The sequence below is a fragment of the Abramis brama genome, assembly GCF_963993115.1.
Source record: "Abramis brama genome assembly, chromosome: 5".
Taxonomy (NCBI): domain Eukaryota; kingdom Metazoa; phylum Chordata; class Actinopteri; order Cypriniformes; family Leuciscidae; genus Abramis; species Abramis brama.
Window position 1 is genome coordinate 12066582 of NC_139967.1, and position 23313 is coordinate 12089894.

At 36.2% G+C, this 23313-nt stretch overlaps 5 protein-coding genes across 5 annotated transcripts; 3 read left to right on the forward strand and 2 right to left on the reverse strand.

Annotated features, from left to right (window-relative positions):
- Positions 1 to 940: 940 nt before the first annotated feature.
- On the forward strand, positions 941 to 1956 carry LOC311083298 (ubiquitin-like protein ISG15). The gene is made up of 2 exons (XM_084114741.1): positions 941 to 1025; positions 1142 to 1956. Exon 2 carries the CDS (start codon positions 1145 to 1147, stop codon positions 1610 to 1612), a length of 468 nt encoding a protein of 155 aa, XP_083970867.1. The 5' UTR covers positions 941 to 1025; positions 1142 to 1144; the 3' UTR covers positions 1613 to 1956.
- Positions 1957 to 4896: 2940 nt separating this feature from the next.
- LOC311083296 (uncharacterized protein) lies at positions 4897 to 5916 on the forward strand. The gene is made up of 2 exons (XM_084114739.1): positions 4897 to 4985; positions 5102 to 5916. The coding sequence occupies exon 2, from the start codon at positions 5105 to 5107 to the stop codon at positions 5573 to 5575; it is 471 nt and encodes a 156-aa protein (XP_083970865.1). The 5' UTR covers positions 4897 to 4985; positions 5102 to 5104; the 3' UTR covers positions 5576 to 5916.
- Positions 5917 to 7887: 1971 nt separating this feature from the next.
- LOC311083294 (uncharacterized protein) lies at positions 7888 to 8909 on the forward strand. The gene is made up of 2 exons (XM_084114737.1): positions 7888 to 7976; positions 8163 to 8909. Exon 2 carries the CDS (start codon positions 8166 to 8168, stop codon positions 8634 to 8636), a length of 471 nt encoding a protein of 156 aa, XP_083970863.1. The 5' UTR covers positions 7888 to 7976; positions 8163 to 8165; the 3' UTR covers positions 8637 to 8909.
- Positions 8910 to 10295: 1386 nt separating this feature from the next.
- On the reverse strand, positions 10296 to 15708 carry pxmp2 (peroxisomal membrane protein 2). Its single transcript, XM_084114725.1, has 5 exons — positions 15425 to 15708; positions 14473 to 14595; positions 14165 to 14327; positions 11908 to 12027; positions 10296 to 11818 (listed from the first exon to the last, which is right to left on the reverse strand). The coding sequence occupies exons 1-5, from the start codon at positions 15532 to 15534 to the stop codon at positions 11750 to 11752; spliced, it is 585 nt and encodes a 194-aa protein (XP_083970851.1). The 5' UTR covers positions 15535 to 15708; the 3' UTR covers positions 10296 to 11749.
- A 331-nt stretch (positions 15709 to 16039) lies between these two features.
- On the reverse strand, positions 16040 to 23146 carry usp30 (ubiquitin specific peptidase 30). The gene is made up of 13 exons (XM_084114699.1): positions 23001 to 23146; positions 22236 to 22345; positions 21139 to 21321; positions 20944 to 21047; positions 19788 to 19886; positions 19646 to 19691; positions 19448 to 19542; positions 19271 to 19330; positions 19030 to 19116; positions 18852 to 18932; positions 18172 to 18394; positions 17353 to 17455; positions 16040 to 17240 (listed from the first exon to the last, which is right to left on the reverse strand). Exons 1-13 carry the CDS (start codon positions 23069 to 23071, stop codon positions 16994 to 16996), a joined length of 1509 nt encoding a protein of 502 aa, XP_083970825.1. The 5' UTR covers positions 23072 to 23146; the 3' UTR covers positions 16040 to 16993.
- Positions 23147 to 23313: the final 167 nt, after the last annotated feature.

A 23313-nucleotide genomic window follows, 5' to 3' on the forward strand; every position in this document is an offset into this window, starting at 1 on the left:
TATGTGAGGCTAAATAGATGTGTTTTAGTCTGAATTAGGTAAAATGTGTGCTTCCATTTCAGTTTCAGCAAGTGCAGTAACTGTAACATCGGCATATTTTGTAGTATTAAACACATATTTATACCGACTTCATCAGGCTCCGAAAATTCTTCACAAAGAACACAAAGAATGGCCTTCTCAGCTGCCATAGTTGCAACTCTTGCGTCATCAGAACAGTGTGTTCAACGCATCACCGTTTCTGTTTAAAAAACGTTGTGCAACGTTTTGTCGGGGCTGAACGCAGCCCAGGATTTCCCCCAGTCACGTGATCATGTGGAATGCCTTCTCATTCCAGTGATCTGTTTTCCTAATGCCGAAATGAAACTTAAGCAGACTGCTGTTTTTATGTTGATATTTTTTAAAAATAATATTTTTTATGTTTATGAAACATCTATGTTGATAAAAAATGCACTTGTTAACGTAGATCACATTAAACAAATAGTCCTGACTCTTCCCATGCTGCAATAGCCTACATAACGTTCCCTTGCCGTTTCCATATAGCCTAGGTCTAAATGCTGAGGTTGCATACATTTTTGTAATAACCTAAAAAGAACCTATAGCATACACAGAACGTTCTTTAATAATTATGTTTTATTTTTATAACCATAAACATTTCCTTTCCAGAAAGTTATTCTATGATCCAAACAATGTTGAATAGCCTGAAGCAAACGCGATTTTTTTATAGCCTAATAAATAAAGTTATTTTTAAATTTAACAGAATAAATGTGTTTTATACATGCCTATTGTAGCCTACTATTGTTTATTGGCACGTCAGCGATTAAGTGAGAGTGGAAACAGAAAGTGACTACAGGTTTTCGGAAACAAAACATTGAGGCGGAGGCGGAGCATGAGTTGACGCTTTGTATAAATATTCATGCCTCTGCTCACTGTGACCAGAGACGCATAGTTTGAGTGTGCCTTACAATACTTATTCAAGAAAGCAATTCAGCGAAAGCCGTAGCAGCCTATTTGCAGAACCCAGCTCGGTAAGTCGCATTATTGCCTACAAATATTGCACATTAATTTTAACGTTAATCTCTATTTTAAAATAAGTTTATGATGTTGCAGTAGTTCTACTGCTAATTTGATCTCATCCTGGCAGATAATGGAACTGACAGTAAAACTGTTGAACGGAGATGTGAAGCGGCTGGTGGTGAACGGTAATACCACAGTTGGTGAACTCAAGCAGCTCATTTCTCAGAACTTCAATGAACCTCCTCACAAACAGAAGCTTTCTATCGTCAACGGTCACCGTATCAACCTTGAGGATGATTCCAGAAGCCTCAGCAGTTACGGGTTGCACTCAGGCTCAGTGGTGATGCTGCTCATCACGAACCCACCTTTCCAAGTGTTCGTCAGGAACGAGAAGGGCCAGACCAAAACCTATGATGTTGATGTCAGTGAGACCGTAGATCAGCTCCAGAATAAGATCTTCCGCAAAGAGAGAGTCCCCAATGATCAGCAGCTACTGAAATGCAACGGCAGACAACTGGAGGCTGGAAAGAGGCTGCAAGACTACGACATCACATCTGGAAGCACTGTTGACATGACTCTCCGTCTCCGAGGAGGTTAATGAAGGAGATCCGCGCGACCAGGATTCATTACTGATCCAACGTTTTATTGACTAAAGATTGAACATGCCAAAATATAAAAATCCTACTGAAAGACACTTTTTAGTCGCTCTATATAAAATTATTTATATCTTATATGTATAGGCCTCACATGTCTGATATTAGAATATTTAGTTTAAATTAAGATTTAAAGTATTTATGTGATTGAATAAATTGATAAAATGGAATAAGAATAATCCTTTCTCATACAGTTTTAGTTTAAGGCCATATGTGCTGGCCTGTACCCTTTGTTGTTATATGAATGTTATGCATTATATTTATATGTTGTAAATAAAATGTAAATACCAGTCCTGTGCATTGTGCATGTTTTATTGACTTAGTATGGAGTAACTGGTAAACACAAAACAGCATAGGCTACTTCTAACAATTTCAAACAAACACTTTCATATTATGGATCACTGGATCAAATAATTGTATTAATACAGTAGTCTATGTATTTCCATTTTGAAATGAATAGGAGCTGATTTTTATTTAAACAAAAATATGACTAGATTATCACTTCCTGTCCTTAGACCATAACTCTGTACTTCATACAGAGTTAAACCTATTTTAAATGTAAGAAAAACAGCATTATACATAATTATATTTTAAAGTATCACTAGTTTGTCTTGACAGAAAGATGTGGTTAAAAATAAAAAGATTGTTTTTATGGGGTGTCACAGGTGTGCCCCTTCTGTGTCAGGTATTAAAGGTAGGGTAGGCAATTTTCAGAGCGGCTAGCAATAGCAAGTCCCTTCCCTTCAGAACTCTCTCCAAAGCCACACTTCGAAACACACGATCGTGCACAGCAAAGTTTGCAAAGTGCCACGAGATGAGAGATGGCGTTAAACTACCTCATGTCTCAAAGCACATAACATTACAATAATAATGAACAAACAACTTAAAGAGCACTGACCTGTCTCACCTGACTGCAGCAGATTCATTTCGACATTGATAGTGTTGCCGTTAAAACATAAATTAGAGTCACAAAGCGCTCCGAGTATATTGTCACAGGTTTCCATCTCTTTCAAATTGCAATAGTTATGGTGAGAACGCAGCATAAGCTGGTTGTTTTGGTTCAGGAGGAACTGTAAAAGGTGGCTGCAGTTTCGGTTGCGGTGCTCGGCCTCGGTGACTGACGTCTGTCTAACTCTTCATAGGCTCATGAAACACGCTGATGACGTCTGATGCAGGGTATGAAAAAACATACGTTGACGACATGCAGGTAGGACATCGTACCATTGCATTCGGACCGAATGCAATGATTAGACAAACATTTTATGGTCCTACACCTTCCACAGATGATATATATATAAACACATATGAATACAGATCACCAGTGTTGGGGAAAATTACTTTTAAAAGTAATGCATTACAATATTGCGTTACTCCCCCAAAAAGTAACTAATTGCATTACTTAGTTACTTTTTATGAAAAGTAATGTGTTATGTGTTACATTACTAAAAGTAATGTGTTACATTACTTTTACGTTACTTTTTCTTCTCACCTGGGCTGGGCTTGCTTTTTTGTTTTTTTAATAACAAGACCAACAAAAAAGTTATATTTTTGGCTAATGTTAAGGCCCTTTCACACCAAAAGTAAACTGAATAACCCTCAGGCTGAAGGAAATGTATATTTACGCTTGTACAGTAAAGGGTGCCGCTCAAACTAACCTTTCAGCTGCGCTGCAGTTCTGGATTAAAGAACAATAATATACAGGAGAAGGAAGTTCAACACTCTTATTTCTAAATCTTATAAAGTAATTTTTTGCTTATTAGTATGGTTGAATTAGATCATTGAAGGTCAGCAGCAAAGACATTAATAAAGTGAGATTAAATTCACAAAGTATATTTGTGTAATTTAATAGTTAATTATAAAAGTTGAGTAAAGTTCTGAGATTGCATTTTACTGTTTTTATTTATTTTAAGCAGTGAGATGAGTAAGTTCACATACTCTAGAACTCTAGAACTACTCTAGAACTACAATAACCATCATGTTTACACAGCGCACACACCACCACCTCACTTTGTTTCTCTCAACATGGGGACAGGAGAGCTGTCAGTCAATAAATGTGAAAAAGTAACTAGCGTTACTTATTTGGAAAAGTAACTTAGATATTTTATTGCAAATTGAAAAAGTAATGCATTACTTTACTAGTTACTTGAAAAAGTAATCTGATTACGTAACTCAAGTTACTTGTAATGAGTTACCCCCAACACTGCAGATCACTGATTGCTATCAGGATGTGAGGAGACTTCCAACCAGCATAACAAAAAATGTTTCTGGAAAAAATCGCCTAATGAAAACACTTCTAAAATCAGGAGATTTCAATGTCATGTACCTCTACAAATTGAATAATCCAACCAAAATAAATGTATAAATAAATAAACTTTAATACTTCAGTTTTGTAGCATGTAACTGTTTTGACATCAAACGCCTCTTAAGAACATTTAGAGAAAAGCTTATCCCAGGAAATAAACACAAAACTGCACTATAAATAGACTGTTAAGCACATAAACAAGATTGTCACCTGGGCCTATGTGCACCACAGGTGTTTCCCATGCTGTATGACGTGCTCCACTTAGGCTACCTGGATTTCCCCCAGTCACCTGATCATGTGGAATGCCTTCTCATTCCAGTGATCTGTTTTCCTAATGCCGAAATGAAACTTAAGCAGACTGCTGTTTTTATGTTGATATTTTTTTAAAATAATAATTTTTATGTTTATGAAACATCTATGTTGATAAAAAATGCACTTGTTAACGTAGATCACATTAAACAAATAGTCCTGCTATTCCCATGCTGCAATAGCCTACAGAACGTTCCCTTACCGTTTCCATATGTCTAAATGCTGAGGTTGCATACATTTTTGTAATAACCTAAAAAGAACCTATAGCATACACAGAACGTTCTTTAATAATTATGTTTTATTTTTATAACCATAAACATTTCCTTTCCAGAAAGTTCTTCTATGATCCAAACAATGTTGAATAGCCTGAAGCAAACGCGATTTTTTTTTTATAGCCTAATAAATAAAGTTATTTTTAAATTTAACAGAATAAATGTGTTTTATAGGCTACATGCCTATCGTAGCCTACTATTGTTTATTGGCACGTCAGCGATTAAGTGAGAATGGAAACAGAAAGTGACTACAGGTTTTCGGAAACAAAACATTGAGGCGGAGGCGGAGGCGGAGCATGAGTTGACGCTTTGTATAAATATTCATGCCTCTGCTCAGTGTGACCAGAGACGCATAGTTTGAGTGTGCCTTACAATACTTATTCAAGAAAGCAATTCAGCGAAAGCAGTAGCAGCCTATTTGCAGAACCCAGCTCGGTAAGTCGCATTATTGCCTACAAATATTGCACATTAATTTTAACGTTAATCTCTATTTTAAAATAAGTTTATGATGTTGCAGTAGTTCTAATGCTAATTTGATCTCATCCTGGCAGATAATGGAACTGACAGTAAAACTGTTGAACGGAGATGTGAAGCGGCTGGTGGTGAACGGCAATACCACAGTTGGTGAACTCAAGAAGCTCATTTTTCAGAACTTCAATGAACCTCCTCACAAACAGAAGCTTTCTATCGTCAACGGTCACCGTATCAACCTTGAGGATGATTCCAGAAGCCTCAGCAGTTACGGGTTGCACTCAGGCTCAGTGGTGATGCTGCTCATCACGAACCCTGCACCTTTCCAAGTGTTCGTCAGGAACGAGAAGGGCCAGACCAAAACCTATGAAGTTGGTGTTGATGAGACCGTAGATCAGCTCCAGACTAAGATCTTCCGCAAAGAGAGTGTCCCCAAGGATCAGCAGCGACTGATTTACAACGGCAGACAACTGGAGGCTGCCATGAAGTTGCAAGACTATGACATCACATCTGGAAGCACCATTCACATGACTCTCCGTCTCCGAGGAGGTTAATGAAGGAGATCCGCGCGACCAGGATTCATTACTGATCCAACGTTTTATTGACTATAGATTTAAACATGCCAAAATATAAAAATCCTACTGAAAGACACTTTTAATCATCCTCTAGATAAGATTATCTCTAGCCTATAAATGTGCATATGCCTAACGTCTGATATTAGAATAATTAAATTGTGATTTAAAGTATTTATGTGATTGTGTATGAGAGGATTATTCTTATTCCATATTTTTATTTATTCAGTGTCAGTTTAAGGCCATATGTGCTGGCCCATACCATTTGTTGTTATGAATGTCATGCATTATATTTTTATGTTGTAAATAAAATGTTAATACCAGTCCTGTGAATTGTGCATGTTTTATTGACTTACTATGGAGTAACCACAAAACAGTAGTAGGCCTACTAATAATCATTTTCATATACGGATCACTGGATGTAAAATATATTGTATTAATAGAGTTGTCTATGTATTTACATTTTGAAATGAATAGGAGTTGATCACAAATGTACATTCATTTTCTTTTTATTTGATCAAAATTATGACTAGATTATCATTTGCTTCCCATAAAACCATCTGTCCTCAGACCATAACTCAACACTTCATATGTTGATAGTGTTGCTATTGACACGCATACATTTGAGTCACAATTGGCTCCGAGTATAACGTCACGGGTTTCCATCTCTTTCAAATTACAATAGTTATGGTGAGAACGCAGCATAAGCTCGTTGTTTTGGTTCAGAAGGAACTGTAAAAGGTGGCTGCTGTTTGTTTACGGCCCTCTGTGACTGACGGCTGTCTAACTCTGCATAACATGGAAGACGCTGATGACGTGTCATGTCTGCGCGGGTGTGTGTGGAGGAATGGAAATACATACATTGACAGGCAGGTAGGACATCGTACCATTGCATTCGGGCCGAATGCAATGATTGGATAAACATTTTATGGTCCTACACCTTCCACGGACGATATACATATAAATTCAGATCACATAACTTAGTGGTTGCTATCAGGATGTGAAGAGACTTCCAACCAGCATAACAAAAATTGTTTCTGGAACAAATCGCCTATAATGAAAACACTTCTAAAATCAGGAAATTTTAATGTCATGCACATACAAATTGAATAATCCAAACAAAATAATTTATAAATAAACTTTAATACTTCAGTTTTGTAGCATGTAGCTGTTTTGACATCAAAAGCAACTTAAGAACATTTAGAGAAAAACTTATCCCAGGAAATAAACACAAAACTGCACTATAAATAGACTGTTAAGCACATACAAGACTGTCACATCAGGTGGGCCTAAATGATTATTTTTATTTATTTTTGTGTGTGTGTGTGTGTGCAAATTTTAACAAATGTAAGATACAAAGACAGACAAACTTTCAGACAATTACAAGTTATAGTTCAATAGTTAACAAGGAAAATAATATGGAAAAGCCTGATTTATCTATTGAAAATTATTTGCCAAGAGAAAGAAAAAAAAGGAAAAAAGAAAAAAAGTGGGGGCACAAAAAAAGAAAAGCATATTATGAAAGAATATTTATTAAACATGGAAATTCTAGATCGTTTTATAGCTTTCTTATTTACAGACATTGAAATTGTATTTAAGTACAACTTAAATTCTTAGGTGGGCCTATTGTGCACCACAGGTGTTTCGCATGCTGTATGACATGATCATGAGGAATGCCCTCTCATTCCAATGAACAGTTTTCCTGTTACGTAAATGAAACTCAAGAGGACGACTATATGTTGATAAACAATGCACTCTTTTTTTATGTAGATCACATTAAACAAATAGTCCTGCTATTCCCATGCAGCAAATAGCGTACAGAACGTTCCCCTATACCGTTTCAGGTCTAAATGCTGCGGTTGCATACGTTTTTGTAATAACCTAAAAAGAACCTATAGCATACACAGAACGTTCTTTAATAATTAGGCTATATAGGTTTTATTTTTATAACATAAACATTACCTTTCCAGAAAGTTGTTCTAGGATCCAAACAATGTTGGATAGCCTAAAGCAAACGCGATTATTTTTTTATTTAATGTTATTTTTTATAGCCTAATCGTTATTTTTAAATTTAACGTAATAAATGTGTTTTATATATGTAGCCTATTGTTTATTATCACTGAACATCGTGTTGATCAATGTTTTCTCAGGACTTATTAGGCTACGTCAGCGATTAGTTGAGAATGGAAACAGAAAGTGACTGAGCAAGTTTTCGGAAACGAAACATTGAGGCGGAGGCGGAGCATGAGTTGACGCTTTGTATAAATATTCTTGCCTCTGCTCAGTGTGACCAGAGACACATAGTTTGAGTGTGACTTACAATACTTATTCAAGAAAGCAATTCAGCGAAAGCCGTAGCAGCCTATTTGCAGAACCCAGCTCGGTAAGTCGCATTATTGCCTACAAATATTGCACATTAATTTTAACGCTAATCTTTAAAAAAATATATTTTAATGTTAGGCTACTATTTAACTATTTATTAAAATTGTAAACGAATTTTTAAATAAGTAGGCTATATGATGTTGCAGTAGCCTAGTTCTAATGCTTATATTTGATCTCATCCTGGCAGATAATGGAACTGACAGTAAAACTGTTGAACGGAGATGTGAAGCGGCTGGTGGTGGACGGTAATACCACAGTTGGTGAACTCAAGAAGCTCATTTCTCAGAACTTCAATGAACCTCCTCACAAACAGAAGCTTTCTATCGTCAACGGTCACCGTATCAACCTTGAGGATGATTCCAGAAGCCTCAGCAGTTACGGGTTGCACTCAGGCTCAGTGGTGATGCTGCTCATCACGAACCCTGCACCTTTCCAAGTGTTCGTCAGGAACGAGAAGGGCCAGACCAAAACCTATGAAGTTGATGTTGATGAGACCGTAGATCAGCTCCAGACTAAGATCTTCCGCAAAGAGAGTGTCCCCAAGGATCAGCAGCGACTGATTTACAACGGCAGACAACTGGAGGCTGCCATGAAGTTGCAAGACTACGACATCACATCTGGAAGCACCATTCACATGACTCTCCGTCTCCGAGGAGGTTAATCGGTTAGAATGTGTGCAAAAAGGAACAAAAACAGCGCCGTAGTCATTATGTGTTAAATTATTGAAATGCTGTAAATATGACATCGCCTACTTGACGATGTAACTTTGATTGTGTGACAAACGTCACTATGTAATTACATAGTGACGTACATGAACTCATGTAATTCCAGTGTTTATCTGTATTATTACTGTATATTTTGTAGGTATGAATGATATTTCATTGTATTTTGCATCGTAAGTAAAATAATAAATGCTCTAAACATTTCCAATCAGAGTTTCAGTTTTTATCGACTTATTAGTTTTCTAACTCTTTGACTCCAAAGGCTTCTCATTGTCCACATCATCATTCATAGTCCCCCCCATCCAATAAGTTTGTGGTTTACTGGAAAAGGAATAAATAAATAAAAAGTACCCAATAAAATATTTTAAAGATTGGCACAGCTAGAAAAATGTAGACTATAGCCTATTCTTTATTTAAAGGCACAGTATGGGATTTTTTTCTCCTCTAGGGGTCGCTAAACTATTTACAATAACAAAGGCGTAGTTTGATGACGCAACACATGCTAAGAATTATGGAACTTGTCGTCAACGTCAAGCCGATCGACCGATCTAATAATGTTTATGGATGACTGAATACATCAATGCTTTTATCATGACTGTGATAAAATTGCTAAGAGACAGCTAGACCACACGTGACGCGAGCTCCCGCGGATATAAAAGGAATATGGACATTTCATTCTACCGAACTACACGCAGAATTACTACTCACAGGTCAGTTTATTAGACAAATTAAACTTGTGAGGTAACGCAGCGCTGTTTCACTTGGTCTAACATTACACTAGCACACTAAACTGCATTTGAATGTGTTGAAATGTATGTGTTAGTTTGTCTGTATGAGACTAGCAGTAAGCTATCAACATTAGAATAACATACAGATCATATTCTAACATTTTATCATTGTTGAACTATATAACATTGATTAGTTTTATGTAAATGTGCTCACCTGTTTAATAAAGTACGTAGAAGCAGTCAAAGTCTCGGACGTGGAGCTCTCGTTTATATACTGTCTATGGGAGCTCTCGGCATCTCGAAAACACCGCGCTGATATTGATCCTCATTTTAGTTCTCCTTTTTTATCCAAAGTATGCTTGCCATGGTCCATAATGTTTGAACAGCGTGCAGATAGACATTGCGAACTACATTGTCCACGTCAGTCGCTTTGGTTACTATCAGAGGGCTCTGGTTCATAGCTCTGGTTACCATGGCAGTACAAGCGGAAACCAGAGACAACGCGGATATGACGCCATTGACGGCGACAAAACGGAAATAAAGACACGGTCCGTGTCTTCGAATTAAATTAAAATTTCTCCTGGTTTGAAAGTTGTTGGAAACAGTCGGGATAATGTACACAACTAAAAAATATATATAACATAGATATAGTGATTTTTGCTATTTTTAAAGCAAAAAAGTTACATAGTGTGCCTTTAAAAAAAAGTTTTAAGGTTTTATTATTTTACAGGACTTTTCTAGGTCTAAAAGCACACTTTTACAATTAGGGTAGGCGACAGGTTTTCCAAGATCGGAAACCTCGTTCTTCAAAGAAAAAAGAAAATCTAATGTTGAGGGGGTGAATTAAAATAAGAAAATAGCCAGTTTAGCCAGTTTTAATACTTCTTTTTCTTTATTTTAAATGATTAGAAGTGAGGCTACATTGTAAGTTTGCTGAGGCACTGGCTGAGTCACTTAAATAATCCTATATTTAAAAAAAAAAAACCTATAGAGTAGGCTACATTTAAAACAAATACTGCACCTAGATTACAATGCCAGGCACAACATAAGATGTTTACACTCTGGCCCAATAATGTAGAATATTAAGGAAGACATTCTTGGAATTGCATAAAAGAACAAAGTTACATCTGAACAAAGTTAAAGTATATTTTTCATTGTCACATCATTGCCTTTCTTTTTAATACAAACTTATCACATTTCTCCAGAAACCATACATAACAATTATAAGACAAATGATGAATGGAAAGTGATTGAAACAGATTGGCACGCTGTTGTGCACATTTGGACTGGGCGTGGTTGCTTTATATGGCATGTTTCGGCTTATCTGGGTTTCCCTCGTCACATGACAATGGGAAATACCATATCTTTCCAATGATTCACTCATCACAAGCAGAATGGAAAATTAAGGTTGTGTAAGAAGCTGTCAACGAAACACATTTTCGTGATGTTGAATATCCACAAGTAAACTGCACTGCACTTGATAGCACTTTGTGGCAACAAATGAAGTCAACATGAGCATTATTTGAACAAGGAAATTACATCGTATAATTGCATATTTAGGCTAATGCATATTACACAAATGTTATATAATAATAAAAGCATTAAAGAACAAAGATCTGTCCATACTGTACACTATTTGAAATTGGTTCAATCTACAAAATTCCACTATGACGCAATTCTCGTGCATGTTTATTAAAGCCCTGAACACACCCAGATGTTTGTGCCCTACGTCATGTTTATGGCCTGTCATGCTCACAGGTTTTCTGAAGTATGGAAACAGAAAGTCGCTGAATAATCACTGAAAAGGAAACTCGGTGTGGGGGCGAGTTTCATAACAATCACAAACTGATAGTGTGTTTGAGAGTGAGGCAACTTCGTTTGCAGGGCTATACAAGTATACAAAACATATTAGCAAGGTCACTGCTATTTATGTAAAGAGTGAAGATAATAATAGTATTAGTAAATGCAAAAATTTGTTTGTAATCAATGTTTTTTTTGTTTTTTTAATTAATCAAATACAACACAATCAAAATGCTGACATCATGTGCCTCCACAAGCAGAAAGACAGTATGATCATAATAAATCTCGCGACAGATTTTTTCTAAAAATATTCAATTCAGGGCAATAATTCAATAACAGTCAATGGAAGTAGCAGTAAAATCTCAATATTGATCTACATTACAGTTATTTTACAGAAGACGACCAATATTCCCTGTCAGTTGTTCTGGAGGATATTAAAAACAGTGCTACACATTAGTCCTTTAAATGCACAAACTGGATTCATCTTAAACCAACCTAGGCTCACTTTAACTGGGTTTGTGGTTTCATTTCCTAACAGAGGCTAGATAGGCATACCAGAACAGGGCAACCAGGTTGGCAAACAGCACTCGAAACTGTGAAAAGAGTAAAGGAAACGAAAGTGAGATAATGAATCAGAGATCAATCTGAAGGAGAGGGAATGGTGTCATGCTCTTGTGCTTACCTGTACGGGTATATAGTTGATGTTGATAAACTGAAACGGGGTCCAAACCTTCCAGTTCATCTTCATTGCAGGCCAGTAACTTGCTTTAATTTTCTTTTGAACATCTGTGATTGTCTTGCCCTGCAAAGATCTAATTTTCATTATTTTCAGGATCACAAGGATATTGTGCCACCATAAACAGAATATCTCATGAATTAGAAATATAAGATAAAATAAGTTTAGTGCACATTATAGTAGCTGTAAAATGAAAGCTTGTTTCCGCCACAGAATAAAAAAATAGACACTTTTTATCTCACAATTCTTTCTCAGAGATATAAAAATCTTTATATCTCGCAATTCTGAGAAAATCTTTCTTTTGTAAAGATATAAACTCGCAATTCTGACTTTTTTAAACTCAGAATTACAAGATATAAACTCAAAATTGTGAGAAATAACATCATTTTCCTTGCAATTACAGGAAAAAAGTCAGAATTGCAAATTTATATCTCAATTCTGACTTTTTTATTAGAATGGTAAGATATAAACTCCCAACTACAAGAAAAAAAGTCAGAATTGTGAGATAAAAAGTCACAATTACTTATTTTATTTTTTATTCTGTGGCGGAAACAAGCTCACCCTAACCCTAACTTTTAGATTTATTTTAACTTGTGTTTATCTGCATATTCTCTTCCTTGTGCATGTCTCCGGATGTGTGTGTGTGTTTGCTAATTGTACAAGATACTGTAACCTTGAAGGACAGTCAGACTGATAAAAAAATGATGAATGGGCATTAACACCTGTTGAGCCATGAAAAGCTACTTTGTTTCAAGGAAGAAACGAGTTTCCAAATACAAAGAACATTCTTCCCTAATGTCTCTTGTTTTGATTTGTTTTTGTACTCAATAAAAATTCTCTATTAGCCTTTTATTTGTTTAATGGTGTCTTGACCCAGTAAATCTTCAAGCACAAGGTAAAACAGGGAAAAAAAGTTCTGTATTACAATATATTAGTTAGATGTCAATTGTAATTAGCGCAGACATATCAGGTGGTGCGACACTGGCAGCTCTTTTGGAAAATCAAATCCCTTTAAACAAAAAAAACAAAAAACTGAATCAATGTTGTACTTTGTTGACTTTTGGCCTTATGTAGATTCACAGAGAAATCAAAGCCTCTGTCAACAACACTAATCAGAACCACCCCGTGAGCTGAGAGACTGAACACTGTAGATCAGCAAACAGATGAAGTTCATTGACCAGCAGCTATACTCTATATTCTGGTCAAAGTTGAGTATCATGAAGGACGGCTCACATAAGATCTGCTTTTAATGAAAAGATTGCTGCGTGATCTATGAGTGACAACCAGTCCTGTTCCCTTACGCTCCACAACATTATGAAAATCACATGCTTGCTTCATCCATCCTCCACCTATATTACTACCAACTTCTCATTAAATGGTAAAACAATGTGTCAACAACAGTAACAACAACAAAGCTGCATATAGAGGTATGTCCAGAAAATGAAGTAAGTGTAAACAAATGCAGAAATATGTCCTAAAACGCATTGTTGTGCTGTATTTAAAGTGCCCCTATTATGCTACAACAGTTTAACATGCATTCAAGGTCAAAAACTTTTTTCTGAAATGGTTCATAAAAGATTTGATCTCTCTAAACCCCTCCTTTCAGAAAGCCTACTCTGCTCTGATTGGTCAGATGGCCCAGTCTGTTGTGATTGGTCCACCGCTTAGAGCGTGCGTCGGAAACTAAACTTTCATTAACATTACATCTTTGGAGGCTTCCTCAGCACTTACAGTGAAGCAAACAGTAACAATGTTCTTGGTTTTACTAACTCTTCACATCCTCATCCTTTGGAAGTGCACGCAAAGTGGATTTGCTTCCGCAGCGCAGAAAACAGCGTCTTCTCGACATGTCGACAACACAAACCAAACTCTTCCAGGCCTCAGCTACAACTACAGTGTTTGAGGGTCAAAGTAGACGTTGTTTGCAGACAGCCGATGAAGACCAAGGCTGGAATTAGGCAAATCTGTTACAAAACTACATATAGGCAGAACAGAATCAGTTCTTTCTTTTCAGAGACAATTACTCCATTTGTCATGCACTTTGGTCTTTGAACTTTGCAGACCTTTTACATTCACAAACAGCTATATTACACACTACATGAAAGGTAATATAAGAAAAAGCACTCTAAGAAAACATATTTTCAGTCCAATGAAATAGAAACTTTGATTAATGTCACAAGGAAGTTCAGTTATGAAACATTACCTCCAAAGCATTCATAACCACATAGAAGAGCAAGAGGAAAGCCGGGGCGAATATGAGCCGTTCCAGCAGAAGGCGCTTGATAAGGCAGTATGGGACAGTGGTTGGCAAAAGCACCTCCAGGAGCTGGTAGAAGTAATGACTGAGTGGACCTGTGAAAAAAAGTCTGAAAAAATCAAAGAGACATTTTAAACATTTATAACTCATCATTTCTGATATTAAATATTTAATCCTTTTGTAAAACGACTTAAATGTGTACTGTGACGTATATGCAATCAAATTGAATTAACTCATTCAAAAAATCATTCTACCCATAAATTGCAAAGTGTACAGGTCCCAGAACGTTGATTTTCTTTTTTGGGCTATTTTCTTTGCTGTGCTTCCTGTACTCCAAAGCTTGAGACAGAAGATTTCCCAAAGCAGACAGAATGCCACTGTAAGAAAGGACAAAACAACCATTGTATCATTGTACCCAAATGGTCTTGTATCTAATGAAGAAGACACTTGTCTTTTTGTGTTTGGTTACTTTTGACAGGACTTGATTGCCCCACCCTCCAAACAACCAATGGAAAAAGACTTATTGCAAAGTCCCTCATGGCTTAAGCTTACATAAAAAAAAAGTAATGGATAAAGTAAACGGATATTTTGCTACAAAGCTTTTGTTTATTTAATTAAGTTTTTATTTATTTATCGTTTTTAGTGATTAACTTGTTTTAAAAATATTTTATATAAAATAAAACTGACCTCACATTTCACTGTTGTTATATTAATAATAACTATAAAAAAATTATAAATTATTAAGTATCATTATCTTATATTAGGGACATTTCATCTTCATACAGTAAGTTAGGTGTAAATTTACCAACCAGAAGAAATTGTAACTAACAGTTACAGTGAAAATCATTATCAATACTAAAAAGACATTCCGAGACTAAGGAAAAAACTGCTTTTACGATTTTTGTGAAATAACAAAAAGTAAACGACTGGTAATAGGCCTATATGTTGTACTGTTTTGAGCAAAATAGTAAAATAAATAAATAAATTGTACTTGTCTGATATCACCGCAAGCAGAATTCGTCAATGTAGATCGAGTATTGATATTATATGATCAGTGTGTAATGTTTGAATGTATGATGATTTGTTAGTGGTTTAACTAAGATAGCGATACGATAATGCAAACTTGGCTGTCAGCATGGTAATATTAGTAACTTAACTCCCCGAAATACAGCTAGCCAACTAGCTTTAACAAAGATGTAAACTGACCTCGTAACCGATTTGGTGATGATTGGATATTGCTTTAACAAACTCAGGTATTGCTGCAGTACCCTCGCAAGAAAAGAGGGATCTCGGACAAGTACACTTTGCGTTGGCATCGTCAGTTTACTTTACTAGAACAACGTGTGTGCACTTGGGTCATAAGAGACCAACGTTTTCTTAACAAAGTGCAAATCCTTGATGAGGGAGGGTCGAACGCAGCGTGCGTGGACGTGTACGTCTAGAACAGAACGGCTCTGTGCAATCCTATTCGTTTACTTCCACATGACCACGCCCTAAAGTCCACGTGCTGAGAGATACATCAATTCTTATTAAAGGGCTAGAACATTCGGTCGAACCTGCATGACTATTGTTCTCACGAGCGAAGATATTAGGCAGAATATTAATTATTTTTTCAAATAATGAATATGAATGATGACGGGGTGTTAAAAAAAAAAAAAAAAAAACTATTTTTTTTTTTTTTAAATGACTGAGTCGTCCACCCAAGTCTTCCCCTCATTTGCAAAGATTCGGAGACAATTTCAAGACCAGAAAAACTTCAGAGGTTTTTAGTTATGCGATTTAAAACATGTGAAGAAGTGGAAAACGTTTAAAGGAAATATATTACTGTTGCGGAATTAATTTAATTTATATGTGAAAAAATGTTCACCCACACAATCATACACACCAATACCATAAAAATATACAATTGTTTGTGCAAATAGCATAATTTACAACCAACATATAACAAGGAGCTTACATAACACTGGAAATGGATGTAGACTAATATTTATGTCATCTGAAAATCTGTGGTATTAAATACTCAGGATCTGGAATATTCCTGCTAAATTTCCCTTCTAAGCATTCACTAAAGTTAAAATGATAGCATATGTCAATCGTACAAAAAAACAAAAAATGAGGAGGATTTATAGAAAAACTGATCTACATGTAGACACTAAACACCTGATGAGGATCTATCCCATGGTTTTGTGTTCTTTAACTCCAAAATGTGAAACAAAAACTGCTTGGGGTTTACATGTTACAAAAGACCGTTATATGTGAATTGCATAAACACATTATTAACAATGGGTAATTCATTGACAAAGACACATTATCGCTAATTACATATAAAAAAAACTGCATGAGAAACCATGTAAAAATTTTCTGTCTAACAAATCATTAGCTTAATGAGGAAGGCAATAATTCTGGGTCAATTTGCAACAAAACATTATCATCATCAGTTTTCCTGTTCAAGTCTCAATGTGAATCCCATTTCAGTGGCAACTAATAATCATGACTGGCATCATTCCTATGCTCAGATAATGAATTAGGAGTTTACTAAAAAAAACAACCGCCGTAGACACTGAGCAAGATTAGCGTGGAAACTATGATATACAGAACCCTCGTCTTCCCTCTTTCTTTCTCACAAAGAGAGATCAGAAACAACATGCATGCAAACGGCATGCACAGAGATGCACGATTGCACTTGGACAGAGTAGCACGGCCTGAAACAGAGAGGAACAAGGGTTAACATTCTAGATTTAAACTAAGAATAAGTAACCCGGGTCAGCTGACATGTTACTCTTCTACCCTCAGACCGTGCCTTCGCACTCGTTCGTAAAACAGCAGGTATGCGCTGGAGGAGAGCGCCTCCTGAAGGCTGGCTTTCCTCACAGAATCATCAGAAACCCAGAGCCACTGCGAGCTAAAAGGAGAAGTTCCACGGGGAGCCGCAGGACAGCGGCGGTAAGTGATAAAATGTCCCGAGTGCATGTCGCCATGGTGAACCAGCACAGCTGTTAAGCGGAAGAGGTACTCTGAGGGGCTGGGGAAAAAAGTTAAGGTAGTATGAAAAAAAAGTTCAGCTTAGAAGCAGTTTAAAAAAAAAATCTAAGTATATTTTCTAGTTCTCTTTATAATAGCATGCATGCATCTACCTGTAGTCGTAAGTGAGGTTGAGTTGTGAGCTCAGTCCTGGTGAGTGTAGAAAGACAGAGGGAAAGGTTCCATTGGACAGTGGCTTATTGTTGTTGCAATGTTCTGAATCAGCAAAAGAAATTGAAATTAATCTTAATGAAGACACTCAAAAATATATTTATATATATATATATATTTATATATATATATATATATATATATATATATATATATATATATATATATATATTCTATAGGAAAAATATATAATTTATAATAATAGTAACAACTACTATTATTATAGAAATAGCAAAGAAATTGCACGGATATTTGATTGGTTTTTATAGATGAATTACTTTTTATCTAGAGTAAATCCATATTCACTGATCTAAATGACAACATCAGCATTGAAATTAATCTTAAGACACTCAAAAATAAAATTATATTTTGTATACATTCTATAGAATAGTATTAGTATTAATAATAAAAAATATAAATAATAAGAATAATCATCATCATTATTGTTATTATTATAAAGAGTAAAAGGATTGCAAGGATATTTGATTGGCTTTAAAATATCTATATTAGTAAATCCATATTGACAAATCTAAAGACAACTTTAAAATTCATCTTAAGAAATTTTTTTGTATTTTGCATACATTCTATAGAATAATAATAATAGTATTAGTAGTATTAATAATAATAGCAAAAGGATTGCAATGAGATTTAATTGGTTTCACAGATAAATAAACCTTTATCTGGAGTAAACCCATATTTACAGATCTAAACGACAGCATCACATCACGTTGATAACCAACGGAAAAGTTCACATCTCTTACCAACACCATTGGCAATGGTTTTGTCTTTTTGTTCTCCGGCAGCTTTGGCAGATATGGGTTTGTTTGTTCTGCTGGTCCTCTGCAGGTTTTGACCAGCAGTGCAATGTTTGTATCGATCCAGAGACAAATACTCAGTAAACTGAACATGCTCTTGCCTCTTTATGGGAGTGCCCTCTTTAGACCACGTCAGTCTCTGCAAGTGAATGCAGAGGCACTGAGGCAACTAAACGTGAAAAGAAACACACAAACCAACAGGGTATTATTTAAGAGCGCTGTTAAGGCCTGTTCACACCAAGGACGGTAAATAAATATAATGATAAATGTATAATATTTAAAACGGTTCTGAACTTAAAAGAATAGCAGAATCCACACCACAGCAATAACAGCACAGAGGAACGATATAGTTGGAATCACTTTCACAGCAATATTTTTCCAGCAGATGAACGATAAAAACATTGACAGCCAATCAGAATCCATTCATCGAGCATTTAAAGCGGCAGACGACAAAACTCTAGTGTGCACTTAGAATAAACAGAATGATATTGTGAGTCGGTGTGGACATTATCGTTATAGTTATCATTCTTGGCGTGAACGGGCCTTTAATCTTTTACAAGCCAACTGTTAGAGTTCAGGAAAGGCTGTTGGTCTAAATGTAAGAATTTCAAACATGTACTGTATACCTTCCCAAGTTTCAGCTGTTTGACAAATGTCGTCCTCTGACTCTCAAGGACTTCTCCATTTACAAGCTCTCCAGCCTGTTGCTACAAAAAAAACAAGAGAGAATCAGTTCAGCAAATTAATGATGAGGTACAATGGTACTATAGCAACTTGTCCTGCTAAATTTAACATATATGATACCTTGGTACAGTTTTCACACTCCACTTCTTTGATGGTTTCAGAGGAGATGAAATGCTTTAGACACTGGTCCAAAGTAACAGGTCGGCCCTGAAAGAATGATACACCAGATATACTTTTTGTCTGTAAGATGCTTGCTGAGTAATACAAATTCAACTGTCATATTTGAATATAGCGATGACAAAATATTTGAGGAAGCTATTCTGCACATGTAATTGTGAATTACTGAATAAGTTTGCATTACCCACTGTACTGAAGGGATTGAAAGAGACAAGCTGTCGAAAGAATCATAGTGCACAGGACTCTGAAAACAAAAATGGAGAGGGTTAACAATTCCATTGTTTCAATAAGATGCCATAGACATAAATATTTTTTATATCTAAAAAATGTATTAAAAATTGAATATGAAAAAAAAGATCACCTGCTGCTCACAGCGCTTGCAAGCCATATAACTTGTTAACCGCCCATGAAAAGGGTGCCGACTCCTCCATAAACTTGGAATCGGATGTAATGGGCCTGGAGATGAAAAATATAAATTACTAAATGCTAAAAAAAATATTAATTTCAGGCAATAAAAAAGAAATTATCTAAATGTTTAAAGAAGAAAGTCTTCATCTACCTCCACTTCTGCAGCTGATGTTCTTTTCTTTGGACTCCACAGATTTCTGAAAGCATTAACGGTAGGGTGGTAAGAAATGTCTATGGAATATCTATTTATTTTAAGTCCTAATATTGCATTAATGGTGACTGCTCTTGTTTACCTCCAGTGTTTGCATGTCGAACAGGTGAGCAACTCTGGGTTGGCGTTCCCGTTCCTCTTCTAATGATGATGTGAGAACATGAAACAGCTCATGAGCATCCTGTGGAGATAAGGCAAGAAATGCTCATTTATATTGTCATTATTAAGTTACAGTTCCACTTCAGTCTAAAAAAATTTCCCTCAAAACTTATCTTTGATAATCAAAATGACATATTTAAACTTTTGGTCCTCTGAAAAAAAATGTCTTCAAGCCTTAAAATAGCTTGAAATGTAACTCTACACCCTTGCTTCATTTAGTATACGCGGATCCATGAATATGCAAATTAGTCCCCGCCTTCACTCAATCGCACAAGCTCGGACTACCTGATCCACTCGGTCAACTTTACTGTTGTAAACACTACACAATGTCTTAAAATTATTAGCCTTTGGTTTGATTATTTTATGAGCTTATAATGTGTTGCTAATGTTACACAAACCATGTTCCTGTTCGCCAGATCTAAAAATCAGCATCTGAACACTTTAAAATTCATAGAAAGACAGTGGAGAAAAGTCCCGCCCCACACGTTGACGTTGGTATCGCATACTTCCCTAGTATATAGTAGGCGAAAACAGTAAGTGACAAAAGAAGTATGTCCGAATTCACAGTAGTCATAAAAGAGTAGCCAATAAGTACCCGGATGACCTACTACTTCCGGCGAGATTCTGAAGTGTGCATACGATAGAGATTTTACAATCCCATGAGGCCAAGGGAGAGAATTTGTGAATGGCAGTGAAGCGACGCAACTGACACCGTAGGTCACATGATAACGACAGCATGTCAAATGTAGCACATAACTGATTACATTTATCCTACACACACTCATATTATATAGAACATACTTTTTTAGCAGTCGTGAAGTAATTACTCAAAAGAGTATGCAATTTTGGATGCAGCCAAAGTTACATGTTTGTGACGGTAGGAAACAGGGGCGATTTCAAACCATGTACACTGCATTTTTAAGGAGAAAATACTCAGCAATGGCGTTGACTGATGAATTTCCACATAGACACATTAAAGACTTGATTTTCACCACAGGGGGTCTTTAGTGAATTCCTCCATTTTTAGGTGAACCATTCCTGTAAAATATGCAACTGCATTTTCTTTGAGAACATCCTACCTGTTCCTCAAAGGAGCTGATGTGCCATCTGTACAGTCTGAGAGCTTCTAAAAGGCTTCCCGCATCTAAAACATTATCTTCTCCAGGATCATGACTTGATAGGGCTTTATAAAGGAAGGAAAATGGAGAGAGCGCCCTTTTAGTGTGCATTAACATTTTGTGCATTTGTGTGCGCTGAAGTGAATGGGAAAGAACCTTTAAGTAACTGCATCAGAGATCTGGACAGCTGAGTCTCTCTCTCTGTTCTCTCTGGATGGACACTGCTTTCACTTGTAAAGTCTTCAAGCCATCTGATGAAGGAAGGACACGCTGCCAGGCCCTGGAGAAGTGAGTTCATAAAGCATGTGTTCCCCAGATTAAGCAGACCAGGAACCATACCTGTGAGAGACATGATTCATTTAAGCAATGAATACAGTCACAACACACTGCAGTGCCTGCAAGCCTTATAGCTATTAATATATTCATACTATAACAGAGCCTTGAGCCTCATTGCTTTCATAAAATGGTTACTATTTTATATTTTATACTTCTAAACATTTTCATTTGTGAAAAGCAAATTCATGAAGTGGCATTCTTATGCTACAAGATATAGTCCCTTACATGCACTAGTTTGCCTTTTTTTGAGGCACTGTATTGCCCTACACATCCAGCACCAGAACTGTCTATTATATAATAAAGGTTAAAGTGACCATAAAATCAATTCCTTTTTTTTCTTTTTTTTTTATGAAATATTGCTGTATTTGGTATAAATTATTTTTTATTGAATTTTTTTTTTTAATCACAATAATTTCCCATTCCCTCTTGCAGAGACATCTCTTCTCTAATGACATGTTCACTGGTGCGAGGGCGGGACAACCTGTCAATCACATGAGATCACAGCAATAGCAAACCGCAACAATCCAATCAAATCCCATTGAATAACATCAAGTCCCACCCTACATTTTTTTTCTTGTTCAAGATGCAAGGGCGAGACTTGATGTTATCCAATGGGATTAGATTGGATTGTTGTGGTTAGCTATTGCTGTGAAACTGTAATCTTCTGTAATTACAGTCTTTTGCTGATTGCTGTAATCTCATGTGAGTGGAAGGTTGTGTACACGTCATCAGTGAAGAGATGTTGTTTGAAGTTAATGTTTTTTTAATTATTTATTAAAGCACATGAATGTACAAATATGATTTGCATGGATAAATCATTTGTAATAAACACAGCAATATTACATAAAAAAAATTCAATTTTCAATTCATAGTGACTTTAACTTCCTTGAAGACTTTTAACTACAAAGAAAACAAACCTTTTCTCTTCTTCTTCCTGTCTGAAATTGGCCCCCATAGTACATAAACTCCAGCAGCCATGGCAGCAGCTATCCCACCAATCATACCCCAGTTTTTCATCATCTTGTTCCTAAAACATAAAGAAAAAAATAAGCTGCATCCAGCACAGACAACTGGATTGAAATGAAGTGACAAAGTTAAAGAGCACATTTACATATCCTTAGATGTAGACTGATCACAAACAAACATGTCAGAGGGACACCTGTGGCAAACAGCAGACTAACTCTGACCTTGACAGCTGTGTTTGCATTAAGTCTAGCTCTCTAGCGAAATCCCATAAACCATTAGTACGTGCATCACACTTTTTTTTGGGGAAAGTAAAACATTTAAAGCCATACTTCGTGCTCAGATTCATGCTGCATACTGAATTAAAGCTTTCTGAATCATTAAATACCTATAAGTGTTCATTTCACATCTACTGTTAAGACAGATGGAGTAGTTTGAATAAGCTACTGCTGGCTATCAAGCTAGGAAGATAACCCTCCGAATTTATTACAGCACTTATGTTTACTGGGTCTAGACCAGCTAAAAGCAACAACAACAACAAAAAGACAGATTCGCATATTTATTCATATGTGATTATCAATGAAATACAAACACAGTAATAAAAGCGAATGTCTGCTGGCCTCCAGTGCAACAGCTGGGACCAACTTTCCTGCGTCTAGTTGAGCTACACAGATTCACTATTTAGCCATCATGTCACACGTTTCCATACAAACTCAAACCTTGCAGCAGATCCAGTGCGTAAAAACTCTCGAACAAGCTTGTCTGTAGTTCCCTGTTTGAACCAAGGCATATTTCACTGCGCCCGCATGTGCGGAACTAAACATTGCGCATTGTTGTTCGACGGACCTTCCGCGGAGTAGGACTGAGCCTGCCGTAAGCGGAAATGATGGAAGGCTGGGAAAGCTGTATTTATAATGAGAGTTTGTTTGTAAAGTACAAAAATCCATAGAAAAAAACATCAAGTGTTCAATATCCACCTTTACTGTTTGCCAAAATGCACTTCTTTCGTTAACAAATTAGCTGGATAGAATT